The 19,458-nt window shown below is 41.4% G+C and overlaps 1 protein-coding gene and 12 non-coding genes across 13 annotated transcripts; 12 read left to right on the top strand and 1 right to left on the bottom strand.

Annotated features, from left to right (window-relative positions):
• Nucleotides 1-1,890: 1,890 nt before the first annotated feature.
• trnaa-ugc lies at nt 1,891-1,962 on the top strand. The gene has a single exon. It is a non-coding gene; the product is annotated as a tRNA-Ala (tRNA).
• Nucleotides 1,963-2,336: 374 nt separating this feature from the next.
• Nucleotides 2,337-2,418, top strand: trnas-aga. The gene has a single exon. It is a non-coding gene; the product is annotated as a tRNA-Ser (tRNA).
• Nucleotides 2,419-2,829: 411 nt separating this feature from the next.
• On the top strand, nt 2,830-2,901 carry trnag-ucc. The gene has a single exon. It is a non-coding gene; the product is annotated as a tRNA-Gly (tRNA).
• A 1,096-nt stretch (nt 2,902-3,997) lies between these two features.
• Nucleotides 3,998-4,069, top strand: trnaa-ugc. Its single transcript has one exon. It is a non-coding gene; the product is annotated as a tRNA-Ala (tRNA).
• A 473-nt stretch (nt 4,070-4,542) lies between these two features.
• Nucleotides 4,543-4,624, top strand: trnas-aga. Its single transcript has one exon. It is a non-coding gene; the product is annotated as a tRNA-Ser (tRNA).
• A 403-nt stretch (nt 4,625-5,027) lies between these two features.
• trnag-ucc lies at nt 5,028-5,099 on the top strand. The gene has a single exon. It is a non-coding gene; the product is annotated as a tRNA-Gly (tRNA).
• A 112-nt stretch (nt 5,100-5,211) lies between these two features.
• On the top strand, nt 5,212-5,283 carry trnag-ucc. Its single transcript has one exon. It is a non-coding gene; the product is annotated as a tRNA-Gly (tRNA).
• A 1,096-nt stretch (nt 5,284-6,379) lies between these two features.
• Nucleotides 6,380-6,451, top strand: trnaa-ugc. Its single transcript has one exon. It is a non-coding gene; the product is annotated as a tRNA-Ala (tRNA).
• A 478-nt stretch (nt 6,452-6,929) lies between these two features.
• On the top strand, nt 6,930-7,011 carry trnas-aga. The gene has a single exon. It is a non-coding gene; the product is annotated as a tRNA-Ser (tRNA).
• A 411-nt stretch (nt 7,012-7,422) lies between these two features.
• Nucleotides 7,423-7,494, top strand: trnag-ucc. Its single transcript has one exon. It is a non-coding gene; the product is annotated as a tRNA-Gly (tRNA).
• A 112-nt stretch (nt 7,495-7,606) lies between these two features.
• trnag-ucc lies at nt 7,607-7,678 on the top strand. The gene has a single exon. It is a non-coding gene; the product is annotated as a tRNA-Gly (tRNA).
• Nucleotides 7,679-8,468: 790 nt separating this feature from the next.
• Nucleotides 8,469-8,540, top strand: trnaa-ugc. The gene has a single exon. It is a non-coding gene; the product is annotated as a tRNA-Ala (tRNA).
• A 3,698-nt stretch (nt 8,541-12,238) lies between these two features.
• On the bottom strand, nt 12,239-19,118 carry map3k8 (mitogen-activated protein kinase kinase kinase 8). The gene is made up of 8 exons (XM_044339602.1): nt 18,843-19,118; nt 17,841-18,208; nt 17,515-17,685; nt 16,024-16,285; nt 15,043-15,149; nt 14,033-14,185; nt 13,223-13,469; nt 12,239-13,101 (listed from the first exon to the last, which is right to left on the bottom strand). Exons 1-8 carry the CDS (start codon nt 18,895-18,897, stop codon nt 12,977-12,979), a joined length of 1,488 nt encoding a protein of 495 aa, XP_044195537.1. The 5' UTR covers nt 18,898-19,118; the 3' UTR covers nt 12,239-12,976.
• Between the last annotated feature and the right edge of the window lie 340 nt (nt 19,119-19,458).

Raw genomic sequence — 19,458 nt, 5'->3', positions numbered from 1 at the left:
CAATAAGTCTAAGTCTATTAGGTTTTATTATCATGTAGATATAAGTTACTCCGTAAATTTTACACTGACCCACGACTAGCTGTAAAATAGGAGTCGGCATGCTGCATCTGTATGAGCATGAACAGCCGACTTCCTCAAAGTAACAAAAAAAAAAAGGTATACAATGTGTCACTGCAAATGGCATTTTTGTAACTACAAACCAAATTCTCACCTGGATTTTCATATTTCTGCCTTTTTTCTTGTGCTGACAGAAAATCACTCTGAATTTTGATAATCGAGCAATTGTTTAAGTCTTTTATTAACAACCTTTCTCTGTGAAAAGTTAAAATCCTTTACCCATATAATGGAGATTAAAACAGATGAACACAATGATGAGTGCAAACTGGAACTGTACCAAGCCCTAAACATTCCTAATGATTTACCTACAAAGTCCTAACAAAGAGAATGGACATTATTGTCACATGACAAGGACAGCAGTAAAGCCCCTTCTCTCTGTCCATGACAGTAGAGCAAAAGATGGCTACATTGCTGTTACATTGACTTCTTGGTCGACACTGTAGCAACAGAAGAAAATCTGTATGTAGAAGCAAATTATTATATTAACATTTAAGAATTTTCAAATTATTTTTATTCACTAGCCAGGCTTGATATTGAAGTTGTCAATGTTAGTTACGTGTCTCCATAGTTGTCCCCTTATAGTCTTGTTAGATGTGGCACCTTTCCCACCGCTAATGTCAGCAGTGTAGCTAGATGATTTTATTGTTTATACATTGTTATGACTCAAATCATCCAGCAATATGTTTATGTAATACACATCACAGAAGCAGTTTGTGATATATGCCATTAGAAAGCTCGAAATCTCTGGGTTTTGTCTGACATTTAACCTGATATTTGCAGAAATGACCAAGAAAGGTAAACTTGATGCATATTTGGCAGGTATCCTGTACCAGTATGCCCAGGAGAAGTACTGGTTTACCACATGTAAGAAGCCGTGGGCCAGGAAATGGAAGGCTGTCATGCAGCACATTGATGCCTGTCCTTTAACTCCTCTGTACAACAACCATTTTGTGAATATGACATCTTCAGAAAAAAAATCCTCTGCAAATGTGGATATCCTGAGGTAAGTGATGATTATATTTAATTTAGATATTTTAGTTAATAGCAGTTGCCATAAACCGTTGTGTATTAGCTTTTTAAATAGGCAAATTTGAATATCTAAACATGAAAATACATCATTTATCCCATTAGTTGTGTTTTGATTGTTTCACAATTGTTAACAATGAAGTTAAAAACTTATTTTCAGACCTAGTGAAATAGTAAACTTTATTTTTCACAGTCAGCTGAGCAGACAGATTCATCAGGGAGTCATCGAACAGAGGCAGAGAGTAGGGAGGTCCTGGATGTCTTGAGATACATATCACAAATTCTTGAATTTGTATCACATCACAGAAGGTGAAAAGACCGCTCTCTTGAGACAGTGGGCCTCATGCAAGAACCACTTGTACGAACAGATTCGTTCTTCAGAGACACGTACGACTGATTAAAGAACATTTGTGGTGAATGGAAATTTGACTGAAAATTCTCTTTTTTGTAAAGGATTCATTGCTCACGTAATCAATAGGGAAAACTGCCAAACATTTGCTGGTTTTACTTTGTCATTGTGAAGGTTTGCTGCTCGTTTTAGTTTGACATGATTGCAAACTGAACTTTTGGGGTTCTGGACTCATTTGTGGTGTAGCCTATGTTGTGGTTTCAGGGCCTACACATGTAGCTGCTGTAGTTATAGTGTATCCCCTTTACGCTGAAGTAGATATCCAGCTTAAGTTGTGCTACAGCCCTTTGTTCAAACTCTTCTCATATGTCTGCTATCTTAATTCGCACTGTAAACGGGGGGATGTAGCTCAGTGGTCGAGCGCATGCTTTGCATGTATGAGGCCCCGGGTTCAATCCCCGGCATCTCCAACAGGTTTTATGATGACAACAAACTTGTAGACATCACATCACCTCAGCAGAGACGAAAAATCGAAAGGCTTCACACTGAAAAAATATGCACGTGCAATTTGTATATAAGAGCTTGTGTGTGAATGGGACGGAACATTGAGAACACTCCCTAATAGATGATGTGACATATGTGCAACATGGTCTTTCATTACCTGTCAGATCTCTATTGAGACAGTCATACACCAAAACTGAAGAGTAATACTGCCCTTACAAACTGTCTGTGAAGCTCTTTGTGAGGCGATGATATGAATGTTGTACTGTAGTGTGGTATTGGTGGAACAACGCGTGTGACACGTATGCATTTGACACCCCAACAACAGACTCTTGTCAGAGTGGTTGTCGTGGCCGAGTGGTTAAGGCGATGGACTAGAAATCCATTGGGGTCTCCCCGCGCAGGTTCGAATCCTGCCGACAACGATGCCTTAATCTTGTTCACGCCCTGCCTGATGGAATTCTGAGAAGCCAGAAGCCACCAGCCAGGAGAACCGTAGGGGGCACCTCTTGGATGAGTAGTGAAATGCCTTCAAGAATGAAACAGTGAATCTGGTTGCTTTCAAATGAGTCATTCTAGATGTTGGACTGGACCTGCGGTACTTGCTCTTCTGCACAGTCCTTCACGTCATACATTGACTACATACAATATCCACTCTGTTATCATTTAGTTTCTTGCAGCGTAGCTTCCGTAGTCAATAATAATATTACTATTAGTTACAGGTATGTCAAACTACATTCTTCTCTTCTCTGCTTGGTGTACCTCCCTCCTCTCCCTGTTGAATCCTTACACTGATATAAAGTGCTGATTTTGCAGTAAAATCCTCATCTTGCACAGCGATGGTGGTATAGTGGTGAGCATAGCTGCCTTCCAAGCAGTTGACCCGGGTTCGATTCCCGGCCATCGCAGTTCCGTTTCGTTGTTTACAAAGCAAGCGGCAACTTCCGTGGCTGAGGAACCAAGCCAGCGCGAGATTGCCAAATACTGCAGTTACTGGAATGGCCACTTGAGGCTGTCTCCAATAGCGAGTCAATCTGCGTAGACCCCCATGCTGCATGTTGAAATGCCCAGCTTTACGGCAGAAACAGACATGTTTACAGCCTGGTACAAAACGTGTAATGCTCCTCGCCCTGGGGTGGTCTCTATAGCTAATTTCCCCGTTCATGACAACTCAACAGTGGGAGGTTTTTTATATAACTGACCCGTTTAAATTTTCCTGAGGCTAAAAGTCACGCAGCGCCAAAGCTGTCCAAAGCTCGTCTTTGTCTTCCAGAGAGTGGTGTAGGTCAGCTTTCTGTTGGTCTCTTCTAATAAATTGCCTTAAATTGCAGACATACCACAGGGTTCCCTCAGGTCCTCTTACGAAACCTGCCCGACAACGTTTGGGAAGTGATTAAAAATTAGGGGTCCGTCACATTGTTGATGAACAACTGTTTTCAGTCTCGGGAGTGTAGTTCCGTGTACGACACACGACACTGCAACAGGCTAGGTTTACAGAGCTTCGCTAGCTTGTTGTGCTACATATCACAAACTCTTGAATTTGTATCACATCACAGAAGGTGAAAAGACCACTCTCTTGAGACAGTGGGCCTCATGCAAGAACCACTCGTACGAACAGATTCGTTCTTCAGAGACACGTACGACTGATTTAAGAACATTTGTGGTGAATGGGAATTTGACTAAAAATTCTCTTTTTTGTAATGGATTCATTGCTCACGTAATCAATAGGGAAAACTGCCAAACATTTGCTGGTTTTACTTTGTCGCTGTGAAGGTTTGCTGCTCGTCTTAGTTTGACATGATTGCAAACTGAATTTTTGGGGTTCTGGACTTTTGGATCATTTGTGGTGTAGCCTACGTTGTGGTTTCAGGGTCTACACATGTAGCTGCTGTAGTTATAGTGTATCCCCATTACGCTGAAGTAGATATCCAGCTTAAGTTGTCCTACATCCCTTTGTTCAAACTCTTCTCATATGTCTGCTATCTTAATTCGCACTGTAAACTGGGGGATGTAGCTCAGTGGTAGAGCGCATGCTTTGCATGTATGAGGCCCCGGGTTCAATCCCCGGCATCTCCAACAGGTTTTATGATGACAACAAACTTGTAGACATCACATCACCTCAGCAGAGACGAAAAATCGAAAGGCTTCACACTGAAAAAATATGCACGTGCAATTTGTATATAAGAGCTTGTGTGTGAATGGGACGGAACATTGAGAACACTCCCTAATAGAAAAGCGTAATAAGACAAGACAGAGAAACTTGTGGAGTACTTCTCGCTAAGTTAAACAAAGACAATAGTGTTTTTTATTTGTAGGTGATGGTGATGTGACATATCCGTGACATGGTTGCTTTTCTTTTATTACCTGTCAGATCTCTATCGAGACACAGTCATACACCAAAACTGAAGAGTAATACTGCCCTTACAAACTGTCTGTGAAGCTCTTTGTGAGGCGATGATATGAATGTTGTACTGTAGTGTGGTATTGGTGGAACAACGCGTGTGACACGTATGCATTTGACACCCCAACAACAGATTCTTGTCAGAGTGGTTGTCGTGGCCGAGTGGTTAAGGCGATGGACTAGAAATCCATTGGGGTCTCCCCGCGCAGGTTCGAATCCTGCCGACAACGATGCCTTAATCTTGTTCACGCCCTGCCTGATGGAATTCTGAGAAGCCAGAAGCCACCAGCCAGGAGAACCGTAGTCTTGGATGAGTAGTGAAATGCCTTCAAGAATGAAACAGTGAATCTGGTTGCTTTCAAATGAGTCACTCTAGATGTTGGACTGGACCTGCGCTACTTGCTCTTCTGCACAGTCCTTCACGTCATACATTGACTACATACAATATCCACTCTGTTATCATTTAGTTTCTTGCAGCGTAGCTTCCGTAGTCAATAATAATATTACTATTAGTTACAGGTATGTCAAACTACATTCTTCTCTTCTCTGCTTGGTGTACCTCCCTCCTCTCCCTGTTGAATCCTTACACTGATATAAAGTGCTGATTTTGCAGTAAAATCCTCATCTTGCACAGCGATGGTGGTATAGTGGTGAGCATAGCTGCCTTCCAAGCAGTTGACCCGGGTTCGATTCCCGGCCATCGCAGTTCCGTTTTGTTGTTTATGAAGTCAGTGGCAATCTCCGCGGCTGATAAAATCAAGCCAACGGGAAAGTGCCAAAAACTGCTGAGTTGGCGGCGAAATCCTCATCTTCCACAGCGATGGTGGTATAGTGGTGAGCATAGCTGCCTTCCAAGCAGTTGACCCGGGTTCGATTCCCGGCCATCGCAGTTCCGTTTCGTTGTTTACAAAGCAAGCGGCAACTTCCGTGGCTGAGGAACCAAGCCAGCGCGAGATTGCCAAATACTGCAGTTACTGGAATGGCCACTTGAGGCTGTCTCCAATAGCGAGTCAATCTGCGTAGACCCCCATGCTGCATGTTGAAATGCCCAGCTTTACGGCAGAAACAGACGTGTTTACAGCCTGGTACAAAACGTGTAATGCTCCTCGCCCTGGGGTGGTCTCTATAGCTAATTTCCCCGTTCATGACAACTCAACAGTGGGAGGTTTTTTATATAACTGACCCGTTTAAATTTTCCTGAGGCTAAAAGTCACGCAGCGCCAAAGCTGTCCAAAGCTCGTCTTTGTCTTCCAGAGAGTGGTGTAGGTCAGCTTTCTGTTGGTCTCTTCTAATAAATTGCCTTAAATTGCAGACATACCACAGGGTTCCCTCAGGTCCTCTTACGAAACCTGCCCGACAACGTTTGGGAAGTGATTAAAAATTAGGGGTCCGTCACATTGTTGATGAACAACTGTTTTCAGTCTCGGGAGTGTAGTTCCGTGTACGACACACGACACTGCAACAGGCTAGGTTTACAGAGCTTCGCTAGCTTGTTGTGCTACATATCACAAACTCTTGAATTTGTATCACATCACAGAAGGTGAAAAGACCACTCTCTTGAGACAGTGGGCCTCATGCAAGAACCACTCGTACGAACAGATTCGTTCTTCAGAGACACGTACGACTGATTTAAGAACATTTGTGGTGAATGGGAATTTGACTAAAAATTCTCTTTTTTGTAATGGATTCATTGCTCACGTAATCAATAGGGAAAACTGCCAAACATTTGCTGGTTTTACTTTGTCGCTGTGAAGGTTTGCTGCTCGTCTTAGTTTGACATGATTGCAAACTGAATTTTTGGGGTTCTGGACTTTTGGATCATTTGTGGTGTAGCCTACGTTGTGGTTTCAGGGCCTACACATGTAGCTGCTGTAGTTATAGTGTATCCCCATTACGCTGAAGTAGATATCCAGCTTAAGTTGTCCTACATCCCTTTGTTCAAACTCTTCTCATATGTCTGCTATCTTAATTCGCACTGTAAACGGGGGGATGTAGCTCAGTGGTAGAGCGCATGCTTTGCATGTATGAGGCCCCGGGTTCAATCCCCGGCATCTCCAACAGGTTTTATGATGACAACAAACTTGTAGACATCACATCACATCACCTCAGCAGAGACGAAAAATCGAAAGGCTTCACACTGAAAAAATATGCACGTGCAATTTGTATATAAGAGCTTGTGTGTGAATGGGACGGAACATTGAGAACACTCCCTAATAGAAAAGCGTAATAAGACAGGACAGAGAAACTTGTGGAGTACTTCTCGCTAAGTTAAACAAAGACAATAGTGTTTTTTATTTGTAGGTGATGGTGATGTGACATATCCGTGACATGGTTGCTTTTCTTTTATTACCTGTCAGATCTCTATCGAGACACAGTCATACACCAAAACTGAAGAGTAATACTGCCCTTACAAACTGTCTGTGAAGCTCTTTGTGAGGCGATGATATGAATGTTGTACTGTAGTGTGGTATTGGTGGAACAACGCGTGTGACACGTATGCATTTGACACCCCAACAACAGATTCTTGTCAGAGTGGTTGTCGTGGCCGAGTGGTTAAGGCGATGGACTAGAAATCCATTGGGGTCTCCCCGCGCAGGTTCGAATCCTGCCGACAACGATGCCTTAATCTTGTTCACGCCCTGCCTGATGGAATTCTGAGAAGCCAGAAGCCACCAGCCAGGAGAACCGTAGGGGGCACCTCTTGGATGAGTAGTGAAATGCCTTCAAGAATGAAACAGTGAATCTGGTTGCTTTCAAATGAGTCATTCTAGATGTTGGACTGGACCTGCGGTACTTGCTCTTCTGCACAGTCCTTCACGTCATACATTGACTACATACAATATCCACTCTGTTATCATTTAGTTTCTTGCAGCGTAGCTTCCGTAGTCAATAATAATATTACTATTAGTTACAGGTATGTCAAACTACATTCTTCTCTTCTCTGCTTGGTGTACCTCCCTCCTCTCCCTGTTGAATCCTTACACTGATATAAAGTGCTGATTTTGCAGTAAAATCCTCATCTTGCACAGCGATGGTGGTATAGTGGTGAGCATAGCTGCCTTCCAAGCAGTTGACCCGGGTTCGATTCCCGGCCATCGCAGTTCTGTTTTGTTGTTTATGAAGTCAGTGGCAATCTCCGCGGCTGATAAAATCAAGCCAACGGGAAAGTGCCAAAAACTGCTGAGTTGGCGGCGAAATCCTCATCTTCCACAGCGATGGTGGTATAGTGGTGAGCATAGCTGCCTTCCAAGCAGTTGACCCGGGTTCGATTCCCGGCCATCGCAGTTCCGTTTCGTTGTTTACAAAGCAAGCGGCAACTTCCGTGGCTGAGGAACCAAGCCAGCGCGAGATTGCCAAATACTGCATTTACTGGAATGGCCACTTGAGGCTGTCTCCAATAGCGAGTCAATCTGCGTAGACCCCCATGCTGCATGTTGAAATGCCCAGCTTTACGGCAGAAACAGACGTGTTTACAGCCTGGTACAAAAAAGGGGTTTGGTCTCTATAACTCAACAGTTGGAGATTTTTTTATATAAATCACCCGCGAGTCAATCTGTAGAGATCCACATGTCGACATGCCCAACTTTACACCAGAAATAAACATGTTACGTGCGTCGTACAAAAACTGTTTTGGCCTGTATAGGTAATTTTTCCTCTTCATGACAAATGTAAGTCAAGTCATGTGAGTCAACATTTACTCACATGTTATTGTACATGACCACTTTAGGAAAAGTAGGATTTAGTGGCCAAAATAAATGTACGTATAGTTTGGTATGCTATTTTCATTTTTCAGAAATCTAACTTTGTTTTTATGAGAAAGAATCTAATTTTTGTACGTCAAAGTTACATTATTTCAGGTTACATAATGTTTTGGTCTGTGTATAGTTGCTCACTTCACAACAATATACAGAAGTGCAGCTTTCACTGCAGTGCAATGATTTAATATATTGTCTGAGTTAAAAATGCTCCACAATACAACCAAAATTCACAAATATTACATAGTGCATACATAAAGTTAAATTCTTTCTTTTTTCCTCTCAGGTCTATACATGTTCTGTATAGTTTGAAGGACAAGGGGATGTAGCTCAGTGGTAGAGCGCATGCTTTGCATGTATGAGGCCCCGGGTTCAATCCCCGGCATCTCCACATGCTTTTGATAATTGGAGGTCAAACTGTTGTGATTTCACAATGTGTGACTTAGTAGTCATCTGTTGTAGAGGTGTAAGTACTTTGCTCTGTTACAAGAATAATTATCCTCATAACAGAACACCATCATTAACTATACCCCGAGAAATGACCAGACATGAACCAACACCTCTCTGACACATTTTAAATGAAAGTGAACTCTTCATATAAAAAAAACAGAAGTTGATGTAGGGCTGTTGTATTAAATTACATCACATTGTACAATTCCAAAACGACAACTAAATTTAAAGTTGAAGCACTCAAAGAAAGTACAAAGAAAGTACATTGCCATTTTTTTTTACAGTTACTTCCAGGCACATGGCCTTTGTACAGTGTTAGATAAACTTAACACGGTGAGTTCAATATTCAAACAGTCTCTCTCTCTCGGGCTCTACAGTGACAGGAAAAAGTCACTAAGTATTATTTTATCTTATTTTTGCATTTTATTCATAAATATTGGTCTTTTATATTGGTATTTTAATTGGTCTTAAACACTTTAAGAAGTCTTAGGAAAGGCTTTGCTTACCTGCAGTTGCATGGCGGCACATTTAATATCCAATACATGTGAACAGTTTCCTTAAAATAAAACCCCATCATGCTCTGTTCCTTAAAGCAGCTACGACAGCCATGCAGCTGTTAACAACTTAACCACCATAGATGAAACCTGAGAAGACTGGATGAGTCCTGCAGAGTCAGCAGTTCACAAAAGTATGAAGGGGCACAAATAGGACATACAGCAGCTGAAGTGTGCTCTCTACTGTTGACTTACAGAACACCAAGGTCCAGTGGTTGCAGAAGTATTCAGATCCTTTACTTAAGTAAAAGTAACTAATACTACAATGTAAAAACACTCCATTACAATTGCCCTGCACCAAAAATATTGCTTAGGTAAAAGCACACATGTACAAATGTACTTAAAAGTCAAAAGTAAAAGAACTGCAGAAAAATGGCTTCTGTGACTGTGTAAGCAGCATTTTAATGTTGTAGCTGTTCAAGGTAGAGCTAGTTTGAACTACTTTATACACTGTTTTATACACAATACTACACTGTAGTTTTATCCAGTGGTTCCCAAACTAGGTGGCAGGCCCCTCCAAAGGCTCACGAGATAAATCTGAGGGATCATGAGATGATTAACAATACAAAAAAGAAGAAAAAACAAAGCTGTGCCAACTAGATTTTTATTAATTTTTGGATTGTCCTCTAATCTTTGCTTATAATGTGAAATATTTGATAATTTGACCTCTCTGGGTCTCAAATAGTTATTAAAATGAATGAAACAATCTGACATGTTTAGAAGGTAAATCTCATTTTGGTGGAACTGCTTATAACTTTTCTGAAAGATGACCAGTTTTTTTATGAATATTTATTTCGTACAAATATTTTAAAAATTACTTGTTTTCAGGGAAGAAGAAAAAAACACGTAAAATACCAGTGCACAGGTCGGTTACATCGCTATCTCAGTCTCTCTCTGCTTCGCTGTTTTGTCTATCAGCAGGTCTCAACAAGGGGAGTCACATCTACCTGACATGTGATGCACATTTCCTGATTTGGACATCACTCCAAGAGTTGGGGGTGTTCCCCAGAGATAAAGCTGAGCTACTGACACACGAGGTGCCCCCAAGGGACTCTCCATAACCTGTTGTTCCCCTTCTCCTTTCCACAAAGTTAGGTTGTAAAAAATAGGCAATAAATGAAAAGTCCAAAGCAATTATCGTTCTTCCCTACATGTTTCTAATTCTAAAATTAAAGGCGTAATAAAAACAAAAACAGGATTTTTTAAGCCTATTTCCACTTTTATTCGAATACAAATATGAATACAAATAATTTTGCTGCCTAAACAAATATAGATACAAATACAAATACTGGACTCTCTGCACATCCCTACTTGACATACAGATTGTGAACATTAATCGAGTTTCTGCCTTCTCCAACAACAAAAGGTGATCATACACAGATAAATCCCATTCCTAATGACGAGTGCTGTCACTTCACTGCAAGCACTAGTGAGAAAGAGCTGTATCTGCTGTTACCAGCAGATGGCAGTATGCAACTGTCACATTAATTGGGAAACCAATGAAATGCTGCCTCTGTGAGATCAGACTCAGAGGCAAGCCCTTCTACAGCAGAGCTCACCACCCACTCACATGTGACGGGTTTAGAAAGAGGAAGAGTGGGCTTGAGCTGCAGATAGGAGAGAAACACTTCACACATTTTAATCACTTGGGTTTCCCTGATGCAAAATCAGTAGTAGATACTGCCTATGACTAAACTAGAACAATTAAAAATCTTGTAGTAAAAGGCCTCACTAAAACTGTTTTCATGTCTCATCTATGTGGTCAAACTGCTTGCCGGAGAATACAGGAAAACCCACTATGCTGCTTCCAGTGAAATGGTACTTTGGGGTTTTTTCACCAATTTATTGCTTTTTCTTGACATGCTGTAGAATATGTATCAGTCATGCAGTTTTGCTTAGTTAGGGGTAGTTAGTATTCATTAGCTATCACCATTTTGGACTTCAAATTTCCTTTAGCAACTAAAAATGCATTTATTTTGGATGCCTGATGTGGAATCTCAGCAAAATACTGGGAATTCAAAAGAGATGTGAAAGTTTAGAGAGAAAACAGCTTGCTGATTTTTTCAAATATTGGATGGCTTGCCGTGAAATTTTGTATTCATGACATTCAAGGCCTAATGACTTTGGTAATTCTCTCATTTTTCCTCTAGCACCACCATTGGAGGTTGGCATTTGTGTTTTTTAGTGAAATATTTTGACAGCTATCAGATGGATTGCCATGCAATTTGGTACAGGCATTCATGTTCCCCCCAGGATGAATTGTAATAACTTTGGTGATGCCCTAATTTTACATCTAGCTCTATCATCAGGTCTATTTTAATTTTTATGCATTTAAATACAAACCTACACAGCCTCAGCTGGTTAGTTTGCATGCCAACATGCCAAACTAAGATGTTGAACATGGTAAAAATTATACCTACTAAACATTAACATCTTAGTATTGCTGCTGTGAGCATATTAGCATGCTGACATTAATTAGCAATTAGCTCAAAGCAACAGTGCCTAAGTACAGCATGACAGAGCCACTAGCCTGGCTGTAGACTCTTATTCTTTTTATAAAATAATGAAACTTCATTCCATACCAGTCTATGTGGGTGCATTAAGTGCAGAGGCTGCACTTTCCAGTGTGATTACTATATTTACTTTTATAGTAAAGAGAGAGAGGGGGGGAAGTCAAGTGTCCCCCGCCTACTCATATGTCACCATGGAGCCACGCTCGTAAACTACGAACAAAACTCATCTGTCCTTTCCATTAACACTCATCAGTGATGTAGACTGTCATTTCCGTATCAAATACCACATCTTTGCACACAGCCTCTGGTTTTACAGCTGGAAATCATGAGAGCATTCAAGCAAAAAACCCTTGTTGCTCAGAGATATTATACTGACATGAATTCATCTTATTTATTGCTCAACTTGCAGTTTATACATTGAAAATGACTATCCCTGCATTATCTCTTGCACTTGTTCACATGTTCAGTTTACAGGAGTTCAACTGTCAAATAGTGAGGACATAGAAAAAGAAAGTAGAGCTTATACACAGACAGAACATGAAACATACTGGCTCACTGAAAGTTTTCATTTCAAAGGGTACCTCTTTTATTTGTGAAGCGAAAATCCAAATTGAGCAATCTGAAAAATCACAGAGAGTACTGGCTTTTCATTTTATTGGAGCAACAGCAAAATTACACCCTTCCATTTTCAAACATTGTTAAGTCAAAAGCACAGCTGGCCTCATCTCACAGGATGTACAAAACACAATCAGATTCAGCATGCATTTCACAGAAGCGTCATTTGCATAGCATGATCATGCTATTAATATTCCACAGGAACTAACAGGAGGAAGTCCATAAAGAACTACATACAATCATGTTTGCATAATGCACACATACTTGAACAAATAGCTTACATTGTTAGTGATAAAATAAATTCTAGTTTCATGAGAAAAAAAACATATATTTGAGTTGTTACTGTGCACATTGAAATAAAAGCATGTACAAACATCCCTCAAGGGGCTCTGGGAACTCATACCAAAACTTAATGCTCATTAATACACAATGCATCTCATTCAAACACCGTCCAGCAGTGTTGCTGAGCAACATCAGCCCATTTCAGCGTCAACGCTCAACTAATTCCATTCATTATAAGTCATCCTGAGTCTTGTAAAGAGTTCATCAGTGAGCCGTGCCACCTGCAGCTGTCCACCTGAACTGTTCATCAGTCCTCAACAGTGAAGAGTTAGCCAGTCAAAGAAGGATAATGGTAAATTATCAGTTGTCTTCAACTAAAGTTCGGCAAAATAAATGGCCATGATGGTCCAGTGCTAGCCATATTCTGATGTGGGGGGGCCTGTCACCAGTTTACAGTAACCTGACAAGGCCCCCAAGTCAATGTACAAAGAGCCCTTCCTCTTCATGTGGCCAGAGTCTTCAGAGTACAGCGAAGATTCTGCAGAAAAGAAAAATAAGGACTTAGTGTTATAAAATTATTTGTTACTATTTCTAGTGGAACTGCATTCATAAATGTGTATCACAGGAAACACCGTCAACCTCCACACCTAAGTCCTTACCTTGGGTGGTGTCATGGTGCTGGCTCTGTTGGCGCAGTATGGCGTGGTTGGCCTCCTCCATCGCTGAGTCGAGGCTCCAACAGCGTGGCTGATCCTCCCTGGGCGGGTTGATGGCCTCGTCCTTCAGCAGCTCAGACGCCGAGCTCCGCAGAGCAGGGTTACTCTCCAGGGCTCGCTCCAGGAAGGAGCGCATGGCCTGGCTGCAGTCCTCCGCTATGTCCTCCAGAGGGGGTGCCAGCTTGTGGATCTGCAGGGAGAGAGATAAGGCAAAACTGGCATTAGAGAAAACTGCAGTGACAGAGACAAAAATAAAGTTGTAAAGACAGTCAAGGCCTGTGATAAAGAGAAAAAAACAGGGTAGAATTCCTCCAGCAGCTGTGACCCAGTTTTTCTTTTGTGAGTTACACTGTGAGTAGCAGCTTGTAAAACAAGTTTAGTTGTGGTGAAAGAGAACAAAGAAAGGTAGAAAAGTGACTTTGCCATGTCACATTACTTCCCCATAACAGTTTCATGAGGAAGTGAGTAACAGTGTCTAAATGAAAAGAGCTGATAATCATTTCAAAAACAGAAAGAGCACTTCTTAAAAGCATAGAACCCATGTAATGGAAAGCCTTTAAAAGAAACAGAAGTAGTGACTGACTAAATGGGTCATCGATCACGTTCTGCAAACACGCTGTTCTTACTCATGATAATCTACGCTATGGAAAACTTGAACAAAGTCATGGAAAAATTTGTCACTCTTTTAAATGCTGCAAGGTAAAGATACTATCTTGAGGCATGTAAGTATGATTCTTTTAAACAAGTGCTTACAATGTAGAGGTATGATGGGTAGGCAGTGCGTGGATATCTCCGCACCCAGGGAGGGCTACCAGTCTGCATGTGAATGATAGTGGTACCCAGGCTGTAGATGTCTGTCTTGGTGGTATGTCCGCGACACAGAACCAGCTCTGGACTCATATACATCTAGATAAAAGAAGGGATAATGAGATGAATTGGATACAGTAGAGTGACAGAAGATAATGGCAGAAAAAGTTATGAAAGTGGTTCCTCTTTTTTTGTTTGTTTTTTTCATTCCAATGAGTGTAACAGTGCCAAACCAAACAGGAAAACAAGCAACCATTAAAGGGTTTTTCTGTTGTAACCTTTAGACCCACGCTATGTGTGTCAAGGTAAGAGCAGTACAGAGTGTGAAAAGTAAACTCACTACCAGAGTTTGTCTCTCTCTGCTGGAAATTCCAGCCTGCTCTCCCATGCTCATGTCAGCCTGAGCAGCCCAGTGTATTTACTAGCTCTGTGTCTCTTGTATTATTACTGCTGGGTGTCTGCCCTGGGACTTTCCACAAGCCAAGCTATGAGAGGCCCAGAGTACATATGCAAACATGTGGGTCAAAACATGGGGAAGCAAGGAGGATGCAGGGTGGGAGAAAAAGACTCATGAGAAAACTCTGGGATTACGCCTAAAATTTCCCAAGTGCTGATTAAAACGTGCAAGCGCCAAGAGCCCCAAGAAAGAGCAGGCTATTATTAGCATCTTTGAGGTCAATGAGCACAATGACTTGCCAATCATTGGCTTTCTGTAATCATTTTGAAAAAGAGAGATGAGTGCTGACAAGTCTTCGAGACTTATTTCTTAAAATCCCCAAGGAAGTCTAGCCTGAGTGACTGCTGCCTTTTTTAGCAAACAAGTATTGATTAGAGTGGCAATTACAAAAGAAAAAAACCCAGAAATCTATCCATTTCAGGCTTTGGCTTGAAGCCTGTGAAAGTTGTAAACAATGTTACCACAATACACATATCAGATCTCTGGTTTATTGTCTTACCTCTGTTCCTCTCAGGTCTCTGGGAATGTATATATCCTCTGTCATCTGCACTGTCAGGCCAAAGTCCACCAGGACTGCCTTGTCTGACATCAAGACAATGTTACTGGCTAAAAAAAAAAGAGAAAATGAAAAGTTATGTTTCACAGATGTTAAAGAGGTACAGCCTGTCAGAGAGTGTTGTACATTTGCAGTGTTTATGCTATGCTGTGCAGGCTGGTGTTTGATAAAATAAAAGGATTAATTAGTGACTTGTCAGACATATTGTACTGGCTTGCACTCAGTTTGCATTGATTTCAACTGGGAAAAGGCAACCGAAGCCTTCAAAGAAGAAGTCACATGCTTTTAGCAAAGGAATTCAACAGATGATTTGAGGACAAGCCTTTTGTGAAAAGTCTCATCCTTGTGCTTAAAAACCCTTACTGAGGTATAATTACATATTTTGATCGTAGGCAGGGAACACTAAGAACCACAGCAACATGTCAGAGGGCCAGGTTGGCCATTTTCCTAAGTCACTCGCCTCTCTGGACCCTACATTTAACCCTTCTGTGGAGGAGATGGCATAAGAAGCAGGCTGGAATTTCCAGACACCAAACAGCCTTTAGGCCATGATGGCTGACAGACGGCTCTGGAGAATGCTTTGATCCCAACCAATGTGGAGCTATCTGACATCAAACCTCAGCTGAGCCCCACCTACTGTAACAAGCCTTTTTTTTTGTAATCTCAGTCATTAGCTACCAGTCTCAGTCAGTGTAACCTGACTACCTTTCACTTCCTCAGAAATAGTTTGTCAAACCTACACAAGAGGAAACTCATTTCAATCAGTTGCTTTAAAATATTGTCAGTGTCAGATTTCTGTGGTATGTTTGGACTGATTCACTTCTTTCCTGCCAACCACTTAAGACTCTCTTAAAAACTGACATCATTCCATTTCCGGAACTATTTATGCTCTATCAACAATGTTTTTTTTCTTCTTGCTCTTACGTTTGATGTCATGATGGATAACATTGTGCGAGTGGAGGTACTCCAGGCCCCGCAGGACTTGCTTGGTCACCCAGATGATCTCAAACTCCCTCATGGGCCCACAGCTGTCCAGCCTCTCCAGAACTGAGCCGCCCTCGCCAGCCTCCATGAACAGGTGGACGCTCTGGTCCCACAGCAGAGCCCCGTACAGCTCAGCGATGTTCTCATGGCGGAAGCGGGCCTGAAACTCTATGTCAGCTGCTTTAAAGTTCTCCATGGGGATCTGTGAGGGTGATGATGAGATGTAAATAAATGCATGTTAGATGAGATGAGAGCGATACCACCCTCATGTCTCTACAATAATTCTGAAGCTAGAGCTAGTGGACAGTTAGCTTAGCTTAGCATAAAGAATGAAAGCAAGGGGAAAAAGCTAGCCTTGCTCTGTCCAAAGGTTAAAAAAAAATGCCTACACTACTTAGCACCTTCTAAAGCTAACACTTTGTTTAATCAGTACAAATAACAAAGTGTACAAATGAAAAAGTTGGATGTATTATGGGGCATTATGTGCTGGACTATTTCTTGGCTGGGCGCAGTAACTTCCCGGAGTGACTGTGAGTTTGCCAGGCACTCCAGTAAAGATTAAACACGATACATGTTAATTAGTGAGCTTTTTTTTTTTACCTTTGGACAGAGTCAGGGTAGCTGTTTCCCCCTGTTTCCAGTCTTTATGTTAAGCTAAGCTAATCATCTCCTATCTATAGTGTGTTTAAGTGTGGTATCAATTTTGTCACCTAACTCTGCAAGAAAATAAATGAACATGTTTCCTAAAATGTGGAACTATTCCTTAAAAGCATGCTTGTTGCAACACTGGCCAACCCTTAAATCATGATTAACTGACGACACTGTTATGTAAGGCTGTCTGCTGATATGCAGGAAATCTATTGTAACTCAGATACCAAGCACATAAACTGCTGCCGGGAAGGTTGCACCAGTGCATTGGTAAGTGTGTGTTCACCACACTGTGTCAACATATCTGGTGATAGCACCAGACTAGGAAACTACTTCCTCATTTGTCAATATTTTCTGTGTAGAAAAGAGTAAACACGCCTCAGGTGAATAGGATGAAAAGAACAGTGTATACTGAGAAGTGTGCCAGGGACTGCTAGAGTTAAACTAAAGCATGCCTATAAATTCATTTTAGTATGAATTTACCATTAAGTGTCAAAAAACATCCAGAGGAGCTGAGGGAAGTTACTATTAAATTTCCATTCTTACATTATTCTTAGCCCATTTTGTAAATTTGTTTCAGAAACATGTTTTTTTTAGTGAGCACTGTTCCTCTTTCACTTCGAAGGAAAACATACCAAATGTCATGTTGACTTTAACATTCATTCAGAAGCAGTTGCTCTGTGAACAAATAGTACTTGGCAGATGAAAGATTTGGCACCCGGAGCTAAGATTTTCGAGAAGTCAGCACAGGTTGAATTCCAGGCATTGCTCAGCAGGACTCACCAGTTTGCAAGCCATCCTCTTCCTGGTGGTTGTGTCCTGGGCCAAGTGGACTTTCCCAAATGAGCCCTTAGGCACGAGGTCACAGCCGTGATTCTTGTAGGTCAATTTCCATGGAAACAGGAGAACGTCCATGTTGATCTGGTAGCGGCCTTTTTTTATAGCCATGCCCTTCTGCAAATAAAGGTCAGTTTTTTAAAAAAAAGAAGGGAAATACTGCATGTTTTTCTAGTCTGATAGTTAAAGGTCATCTAAGTCAGACAAATGTTCATGCACACTGACATTAAGTCTTGTTATGGAAACAGAAAAGACAAAAAACAGCTTCTCACCTTATTCAGCAAGACCCCCTTCTCCTCGGGCAGGTGCTGCAGGGCTGCCGTCTGCATGTTGGAGAGCTGGTTGACAAAGGACAGGAGGTCCGTCACCGTCCCGTACTGAACACCACCAACCCCATCATTATAGTCCTTCTGCTGACTCCCCGAGCCCACTGAGTCCCCAGCCTCCTCATTCTCATACATCTCCTCCTGGGAGAGCCCCTCTTCCAACAACAAACCCCCTTCCTCCTCCTCTTGTTCCAGCTGATAGAGAGTCTCTGCAGCGTTGATGATGTCCTCTAAATTCATGTGAGCCAATAGCAGATCAATGCCGTTGTCATATTTGTACTTCATCTTGGTGCTTGACTTGACTCCTGCTCGCTCTGAAATGAAACATCTGGAGTTCAGTTTGCAGTTTTTTGTTTAGAATTACAAGAGATCCTATCAGTGATCAGTCAGTTCATGACTTTAAAAAGTTCATCGGAGTATGTAGAGAGCATGATTTACAATGACACTGCTTTGCTTTGATTCAGCTGGCTGGAGACACAGGGAGGGGCTTAAAAGATTGTTTTCCAAGCAGATGTGGGGAGTTTCACAGTAAAGCTGGGAAGCCCCCAGGAAAGCCTGGACCTTATTTTACAACTATAAAATACCCACAATGCTGATTATTTGTTTGTAAGAGAAAAAGCTAGTTAACGCACTTTGCTTGGCTTTTTGGAATAGCTTGTTACACAAATTACTGCATGCAAATCATACACATCTGCAAAACATATTTTTTTAAGAGAGGGGTTTCCTTTCCCACCAAACCCACTTGTTAAATTTGAGAAAATAACCGAGATAGATTTTTGAACACAATCGAAATGTACATTCTCAGAATAACTGCGTCTAGAGCAAAATGAGAGTAACAATTCGGGATATAGACTTTACAACCAATCTCTGTGTAACAGCTATTATTATTATATGATATTGATTATAACGTCAGATGAGATATAGAAGAATAGGACAGGAAGTACTCACCGTGATCTGTGAATCTCAAGCTCCACGAGACTGTTGCATCTCCATCGTCCAACATCGACTGTCTGACTGACTGAGACTAGCCAGACTGTTTGTAGGAAGTAAACAGAGGAAGTGGAGCCGATCAGCGCGGAGGCGGAGGGGCTTTAATGTAAGGTGCCAGCGCTCTATTCTGCGTAGGTTTCGTTTTCCCTTCTGTTTTCTCAGATGAAAATCAAATTTCATGTGGCGCAATCGCAGAATCACGTGTCATCCACTTCCAAAGAAGCGCTGGGTAGTTTCCTGAGGAAAATGTAAGTGGCATATGGTGAATGCACAATAGAAATATAACACGTTAGACATGTTCAAGTTCACCACAGCACGTTTAAATTAAATTTTAAACTTGCATGAACACACTCAGTGAACCAGTGACCTAGTTTTACTTAGGTAGGCTAATGTACTCCATTGTTTGAGGTACTTATACTTTAGTATTTCCATTTTTTGCTAATTAATTGTACTCCACTTCATCTGCGAGAGAAATATTGTATTTTTACCCCGCTACATTTATTTGAACACTTAAAAAAATAGAGTTTGCGAAATATGATTTATATTGATCAGCAGCTACAACCGTTACATACTT

The sequence above is a fragment of the Thunnus albacares genome, chromosome 21 (genome assembly GCF_914725855.1).
Source record: "Thunnus albacares chromosome 21, fThuAlb1.1, whole genome shotgun sequence".
NCBI lineage: Eukaryota > Metazoa > Chordata > Actinopteri > Scombriformes > Scombridae > Thunnus > Thunnus albacares.
This window is presented reverse-complemented; position numbering and strand designations above follow the sequence as displayed.

Excerpts from the sequence above, each read along its gene's own strand:
- map3k8 (XM_044339602.1), bottom strand. The coding sequence starts at position 18,897 with ATGTTGGACGATGGAGATGCAACAGTCTCGTGGAGCTTGAGATTCACA. Across the intron at positions 16,286-17,514 it reads AGAGGATGGCTTGCAAACTG|ATCCCCATGGAGAACTTTAA; the intron begins GTGAGTCCTGCT and ends TCACCCTCACAG. Across the intron at positions 14,186-15,042 it reads GAGACCTGAGAGGAACAGAG|ATGTATATGAGTCCAGAGCT; the intron begins GTAAGACAATAA and ends TCTTTTATCTAG.